Genomic DNA, 8,050 nt, shown 5'->3' with positions numbered 1-8,050 from the left:
TCTCTGATATATCTGAGGAGGCGTCGTAGGTTTGAGGCTCACAGGCGTCACAGACGGCTCTGAGCTTTTTATTTCAATCATCGTCATCATCATCATCATCATCATCATCATCAGGTAGACGAGTACGTCAGAGAGGGAGCGTCACGAGAAAGCGAACAACACCGGGAGTCCCGGCTGAGCCCAGGAGACGGTGTGTCCGTCACCGTTTGACTGTCCTGCTCAGCGAGTCGTCCCGCTGTTGTCCTCTGTTGTCCTCTGTGTCTCTCTTGTTAATGGCGAGGAGGTCAGGAGGCTCAACAGCGTTGTGCTGTAGGATGTTCTTGAAACGGCGGCGGTGCTCCGTCACGTTTGCTTTGGGGCCTCCGTGACTAACGACGTTCTGCTCACTTTCTATAATAGAGCTGTATTGGTTGTCATAGCTTAGCGAGTAGAAAGATGAATATAGAACTACATCCGCCGCAGAAAGTAAACCCCTTTTTTCAGCGTTGGCTGTGCTTTTGATCCGTCTCTTAAAATGACACACTTGACATTTTAAATTTAGCGAATGAATTCAAGAGCGCGACATCAACCGGTTCCTCCAAAAGCCTGGAGTTGTCTTCCCGCCTGCGTTTTGTCTCTTTTATTTCATCTGTTTGTGAAACCCGATTTAAAGCGACCCGTTGAGCGTTAACCCGGCTCAACAAGATGAGTCCTCCACAGAAGACGTCATCAAACACACACAGTGAAAGGTCGAGTTGTGGCTTCCAATTTATTTCACCTAAAACAACGAAAACACACAGAAGGGATGTTACGAAGATTTTGTGAATTAAACGAAAAAAATGTATACTTATAAACAATATGCTGTATAAACATAATAAAAGACATTTTTCAGAGTTTGAGACGAGTTTCTTCATCTTTTGTTTGTCCGTAGTCTTTAAATTATTTAGTTAACTTCACAGTTAGCCTGTCTTTGTCATAATTAAAGATGTTTTTTTTCTGTATTATTGTAACTTAATCTGTTCATTTAATTCCATTTCTTCTTCGGTTGTGATTAAGGTTGAGTTTGTGCTCAAAGGGTCATAAACCTCCTGCAGATGATTTTAAGGTGATAATCAAGATGCAAAAAGAACCTTAAACTGAGAAAACGACAGAAATGTTCACACAAAACGACCCCATGATAAGAAACAGTCTTTTATTGTGCTTCAGACATTAAGAAACGAGCCAAAGTCCTCTTTCATCTGAATTTATTTAAAAAACAAACCTAAAAACCACAAGTACGCTTTAAAAAACAAAGTGTTAAAATGGACGAGCAGTGAGGATCCCACACATGTACAATTTTAAAAAGCTGAGCAACGCTCTGAGATACCAGACTTTAGATGTGAAAACATCTGTAATAAAAACATGTGGAATCATGAAAACAACGGTCGAGTCCCATCGGGCTCCAGGCCCCATCCGACACGACCGAGCCGGTCATCGACCCTGTGATGGAGAACAGAAGAACACATGAAGGAGCTTATCTCAGAGTGAGTGTGTGTGTGTGTGTGTGTGTGTGTGTGTGTGTGTGTGTGTGTGTGCGCACACAAACCTGCTGCTTCTTCATGATCTCGTCTCTGGTCTTGAACACCGGTGCGTCCTCCACCACGACGCCTTCACCCATGACCTTCACCTTGTCCAGCAGCTCTGTGCTGTACCTGCCATCGGCGGAGCGAAACGTCCCGTTAATATTTATTAATAATACTGATACTCTGCATCATTAATGCGTCTGTGGTATATCGTTTAAGTGTTTATAGTAACAAAACAAAAAAACAATTTTCTCGTAGAATTGTCCCTATATATTCAATTTAAAATAAAAAGTGTATTTTAATATGTCCTACTTTTTATTGATCACAATTCTTTAAACATAGAAATTCAATAGAGTGTCATCTGCAGTGTTTGTTTCTGTTTCCTCATAGATCTGGTTTAGGTCAAACTGCGATATGCACTTGATTAAATTAATATAACAAATATCTGTAGAACAGCCTTGATTTCAAAAGAACAAGGCTGACTTGCTTTACTTCCTTTTAAATCAGCTGTTTGACGTGAGAGAAACAAAGTAACTGCGGTCTTAAAGAGCCATTTTGTTTGTGTTGTCTTCCGGACACTAGGGGGCAGCAGCGAGCCCATTAAGAGCCAAAAAAAAAAGAGACGAAGAAGAGTCTGAACCCCCACCAATCATACAGCCATGCTCAACACACGACGGTGAGTTTTGAGACTCATCATTCAGGCGTAATATCAAACAACACGTCTACAAATCAACACAAAGACCTGTCCGATGAGGTCGTGTATGTACTAAACCGTGAGGACCGGCGCGTTGTGTGTTTACGCACCGACAGCCGAGGAAGACGTTGTTCGCCCAGACCATGGACAGAGAGACCAGCTGGTCCAGATGCGGGTCCTCGAAGTCGCTGATGTTCCGCAGGATGAACTCCCTCCGGGCCTGCCAGTGTTTCTCGCTCTCCCAGTACCCTCGAAACGTTTCTACCTGGTCCGCCAGAGCTCTGTTTTGCTGAATAAAATCCTCCACGTCCATGTTCGCCATCTTTGCTCTTCTCCGGACGAGTCAACAACGGCGACTTCCGGTGTGTGAAGCGGGTCCCGGAAGTAGTTTTTTTTTTTTTTCCCCAGCTCAGCGTGTTTCAAACAGCGCCTCGCCGCGGTGGAGCTGAGCGCTACACCTGGACCTGAAATACCCTCTGCACACGGGCTTCTTCCTGGTTGTTGGTGGTAAACAGCTGGATGAAACGAACTAAAGGTGCGGCAAGTCATTAAATTAATGTATTTCCATAATCATTTATAACGTGAAAGAGGTTTTATGGAGCTCAGAAGTCTTCTCAACATCTCTATCCGAAATGCCAAATAGTTCGAGTTTTCTATTTATTTTGTATTTTCAGTACAGGCATTCATCAGTGAGTATTAACGACGTTACCATCCTCAACATAGCGAGAGCATAGTACATCTGCTAAAGTTTGACAATGTTGTTTTTTTGCCTTGCTCAAGAGACATTTCCTGTTATAATTTACATTATATGGGGATACAAGAAAAATACTGTATCTTAAAATGTTAACAGGCAGCTTTTTGACACTAGCTGTGACCATGGCCTCTTACCTTGACTTTAACCAAACTTACCCTTTATATATATATATATATATATATATATTTTTTACAGTTGTTGCAAATAATCATGTCGCTCATTTCTCACCTAGATAGCAAAAATCATAAAAAGGTATTCAGAGAAGATATCTGTAATTGGACATTATCCTAACGGTATCTCTCTTACCCTTCGCCGGCCACTGACTTTTCATTTCATGACATTTATATCTACCTAGTGCGCCGCTATGCCTGTATTGAAGGTCTGCGCCTTTAGGTTGAGTGCAGTACCGCGTTTCATCCACCGGATGGAGACACAGACCGAGAAAAGATTGTCGCTTGTGTTAAAATAACTACAAAAGTCATAGAATAGCATTTTTTTTGTATAATGTCAAACTGGTAAAGTTAATAAAAACTTAAATGACAAAAAAAATATCAATGAAATAAATACAATAAGTTGCTTTTTTTTTTTGAGGAATCATACGATGTGTGCGAGAGTAGGAGTGCACATTATAACGTCACACATTTTTGACTTTTCATAGCAGCAAAGCCACATAAAACTTTGAAAACTGTTCCATTTAAGAGTCTCAGTGAGTCATGGCCGTATAGAGTGAGCACACACATTACCTGGACCCCCGGAATGAGCTCGCACGAATGGAATTCAGCCGCCACTAATGTGACTAATTACACCTGTGCTTCCCCCGCTATGAAATGTCAAAATGTCCGCTGTGAAAAATACCTCCTTGGATCGCAGTAGTCTGTTTAAATAGAAGCTGCTCACTGCCACTGAGCAGCATCGACTGTAGGTGAGCTAACACCGCTTGAGGCTCCTTCCTCCTTCCTCCTTCCTCCTTCCCTACAGCTTGATCTCTGTGTTTCTTGCTTTGCCAGGAGATGTATAAAATACACACACACACTCACACACACACACACACACACTTTCATTTTTCTCATGTCTTCTCACTTGAGCGACACATCTCTCTCTCTCTCTCTCTCTCTCTCTCTCTCTCTCTCTCTCTCTCTCTCTCTCTCTCTCTCTCTCTCTCTCTCTCTCTCTCTACACTTGACCAGCCTGCCAGGAATATGATCAGAGAGAAATACTGGACTTTTAACCTCCAGCCTGTGTAAAGAGACTTATGGTCATTGAGGCTGACAGATATGCGCACTCACACACACACACACACACACACACACACACACACACACACACACACAGCAGAGGGGGATTTGGGGCTTGTTTTGACATGAAGTCATTGATATGCAGAGGGATTCCAGAGGAAGGCAAGCCAACATGAAGTCAGACAGACAGACAGACAGACAGACAGTCGCTGGTTTTGTTTCCACAGTAAAAAGTGATTTAACTGTAAATCATGTCGTGGTAACAGCCAAAAAACATTTGGGGGGACTACAATCAAGGGCTTGGCTTCTGTGGTATTTAATCAAGAAGAGAGGCTCTGTTAAAAAATGGTTTCTTTTTTTTTCTTCTTTTTTTATTATCGCAAACCGGCAGAATGTCAAATTAAAATGACCCCAAAGAAAAGTTTCCACAGGCACCTGATTGAGAAGATGATCCTGATTTAAAAATTTTACATTTGCTTTTCACAGTTAAAATGGCTGTATACTTAAAAAGATATGCAAATTATTATAACACACACACACACACACACACACACACACACACACACACACACACACACACACACACACACACACACAGAATAACCTCCTGCATACCAGATGTATTATGTCAACACATTTTGGTTTAAAAGAGAAAATTGAGGTTTGTAAACAGTGCGACTTTTCATAAAATCTCTAAAGGAACACCTGAAACTGAGTGGCTGCTGTGCATTCCATATAACCACAGACCCCCCCCACCCCCCCACCCCCAAAAGATGAAAAGAAACAAATCCGATTCCTAGCGGCTGTAAAGGAACAGTGAAAACACAGCAGGTTGTAACAACAGTCGAACACGCGGAGATGAAGTACCGTCGGTGCAGATCCAGACAGGAGAAGATCGGAGAACATCGACGGGAGCCGACTAAAGGACCGTCTCACCTTTACTAATCTACGGCATTCGTTCTTCATCAAGCATTTAGGATTTGTTTGTTTTTAATATTTTTTTTAGATTCAAGCATCAATTGTGAACAATAAGACAAAAAGCCTTTTTATGATGGATCAGTCAGACCATAGCAATGAGTGTTTCTTTGGTTTTCATTCCACTCTTAAACTTCTCCCACATGTTCCAGCTTCGTCCCGTTTTCCCACGGAGCTCTGAACGCTGCAATTCTATTCCCGCGCCGTGTCAGTTTACTGCGAGCGGTTACAAAACGTCTCCTCATAACGGGCCGAGCTCTCCCGGCGCTCTGGATCGAGAGTTTTCTCTCGCTAACACGCCACAGACACGTTGCAGAAGACACCTCTACGACGGCCCGATCCCGACCTCCACAGTCGGGGGACTTTGAGGTCTCGTTCCGGATGTCCCGCCGTCATAATCGTCGAGTGTTTGAGGTCCGTCTCGCCGACGCGTTGAGCCCTTTTACGGACCCTTTCTGTAAGGCTGCATATCTGCAGGCTTTCCCCGAGGGAATTACCCACAATTCATAGCAATGTGACGTTAAACACGGGGTAACCGGTGGAAGACGGAGATGTTATCAGAATATTTCTCACATATGAGGAGCACGTAAGTGACCCCCTAACCTTAAGACTAAATGCCGGCTCTTAACCAGTTTCTGTAAGAAACGAGGCCCCTAACATGTCCTCTCCTCAGACGTCTTTTTTTCTGAGTCAGTCCTAGAAAGTCGTATTTTGGGCTGCTTCCAAGTCATACAAGTCGCCGCTTTATTGAGTGAACCAACCCCATTAGGTTTACGGCCTCGCTCTCCCCTTCTCACTCGGCCTGAAATATACACTGATGCTGAAATAATACACCGCGTTCCAGCCGGTCTTTTTGGCAGACGGCCGTTCTTGATGAGTCACCTAATGTGTGCTTACTCGGGAGAAAACTATAATTGGGAAACACACAGACAACAGGTAGCCCTTTCAGCCGGCGCACCTGGGGGGAGGGCCGGCGGAGAAGAAAAGAATGAGCCACTCTGTAAAGTGTCTGCGCCGAGACGAGTGTTACCGCGAGGAGAACCGAAACGGAGAGGAAAGGAAGTTGTCATAGATCACTGTGAACCTGTTCAGGGGTGTAGAAGATAATGCGACGTGTAAATCAGGATACGGCAGAAAGTACAGAGTCAACTTTGAATGAACTCCTGCAGAAGCTGACTCAGACTGACGAGGCAATTTCATTCAACGTCGTGCTCCGAGTCTCGCTTGAATTCCTTTATTTTCCCCCCACAATGCGTGTTTCCGTGAGTGAGTGTGTGACTCCCTGTCCGTCCGCAACATATCTCGCATTCTGCTGCAGCAAAACTGCATCATATTTTGGGCGGCCAGTTATGGCGGCATGCTCAAGGACCTCCCGTGGGTTTTTTTCGGCGACTCACACTTTCGCCAAAATGCCTTTTATTAGGTGACCGTGGCAAAGTGGAGAGCAGGGCCGCCTTTCAATCAGAGGGTCAGCGGTTCGATCCCCGGCTCCTGCTCCGCTAGTCTCATGTCATCGTGTCCTTGAGCAAAGACACTTAACCCCAAAATGGCTACCGTAGCTGCGTTCTCGGCGAGAACTAGATAGTTGGATAAAAGCGTCTGCTAAATGACCGTAATGTCATGTTATTGCCTGTTCTTATGCTGCCATTGAATTCCTGCTGACTCCTCCTCCTCACTCGCTGCTCTTAACCGGCCCCCCCCAACCGTAAGGGCCGCCGGTGACAACACAGCTGAGTGCGTTGCTGATCCGCCAGCGTGTTTGGCTGTCAGCTAACTGAACTACCGGTACACCTGCTGCTGAGTACCTCGCCGCAACCAGAGACACAGTGGGGGGAAAACAATTGGCTCACTTATAAAAATTTTTTTTTTTGGATGGTGTGTTTAGCTAGCCGCTAACGTAATATATCAGCTTCTACTGAGACATATTGAGACGATGTTATCGCTGTTCATGACACGATACTTCCCGTTCTGTACTTTCTATTCTTTCTGTGTATGTTATTTCCTGTTTGCACACGACAAACAAATCTATTTAGCCTCGTTTCAACCAGAGATGTCAAACTCATTTGACTTCATACAGCCCATTGCATTATAGCGCATTATGAAAGCACACATATGAAATGAACATGAATTTAATTTTGAACAATAAAGATGTAATGAACAACAGATGATGAGCAGCCTTCATTTGAGCGTCTCTGTTCTCTCTTGTCTTTTCAAGTTCTTTTATTTTCTGCCGTGATGAGTCTGAATATTATCTTCCTCACATCTCATCTCATCTTCATCCTCTTATCCGTGGATCGGGTCTCGGGGTCAACAGCTCCAGCAGGTGGACCCCCAAACTTCCCTTTACCCGGTGCCACATCAGCTCAGCTCTGACTGGGGGGGATCCCGAGGCGCTCCCAGGACCAGTTTGGAGATGTAGTCCCTCCACCTGGTCCTGTATGTAGTAGTCCCTCCACCTTCAGGGTCTCCTCCCAGCTGGTTCGTACCTGGAACACCTCCCTAAGGGAGGCGTCCAGGTGGCATCCTCACCAGATGCCCGAAACCACCTCGACCGGCTCCTTTCCACTCAATCTTCCTATCTTCCTGGAGCACTGAAAGGTGCCGGGAACCACACCGAGCACGCTGGCTTCCATTTACCTCTGTGAAGACATATGGACTGGACCCGACTCTCTCTCTGTGTGTCCACTTTTCTTCTTCTTGACGAAGACATTTTCCTGCATGAACAGCAGGATACGCTCCACGGTGTTGCGTCGCGTAGCCCGTGTGCGTTAGCATGTGGGATCTATAACAGCGTATCCATGCATGGGCCTCTGCTACTCTCCGAAAACAGGAATAGTGGCGCATATTCTTT

General features: G+C 44.8%; 2 protein-coding genes across 2 annotated transcripts in view; one reads left to right on the top strand and one right to left on the bottom strand.

Moving 5' to 3' along the window:
• The window catches only part of ube2b (ubiquitin-conjugating enzyme E2B (RAD6 homolog)), a 9,544-nt gene extending 8,666 nt beyond the window's left edge, over positions 1–878 (top strand). The window contains exon 6 of the mRNA XM_068731699.1: positions 1–878. This exon is cut by the window's left edge and continues 681 nt beyond it. The gene's annotated coding sequence lies outside the window, so the exon portion shown is untranslated.
• A 328-nt stretch (positions 879–1,206) lies between these two features.
• On the bottom strand, positions 1,207–2,601 carry cdkn2aipnl (CDKN2A interacting protein N-terminal like). Its single transcript, XM_068731718.1, has 3 exons — positions 2,346–2,601; positions 1,565–1,670; positions 1,207–1,458 (listed from the first exon to the last, which is right to left on the bottom strand). Exons 1-3 carry the CDS (start codon positions 2,555–2,557, stop codon positions 1,450–1,452), a joined length of 327 nt encoding a protein of 108 aa, XP_068587819.1. The 5' UTR covers positions 2,558–2,601; the 3' UTR covers positions 1,207–1,449.
• Between the last annotated feature and the right edge of the window lie 5,449 nt (positions 2,602–8,050).

This window comes from Cebidichthys violaceus, unplaced genomic scaffold, assembly GCF_023349555.1.
Source record: "Cebidichthys violaceus isolate CVI_PGR_0920_01 unplaced genomic scaffold, fCebVio1.0.p SCAF_53, whole genome shotgun sequence".
NCBI lineage: Eukaryota > Metazoa > Chordata > Actinopteri > Perciformes > Stichaeidae > Cebidichthys > Cebidichthys violaceus.
Note: the sequence above shows the minus strand (reverse complement) of the source record. Positions and strands in the feature narration are given on the sequence as shown.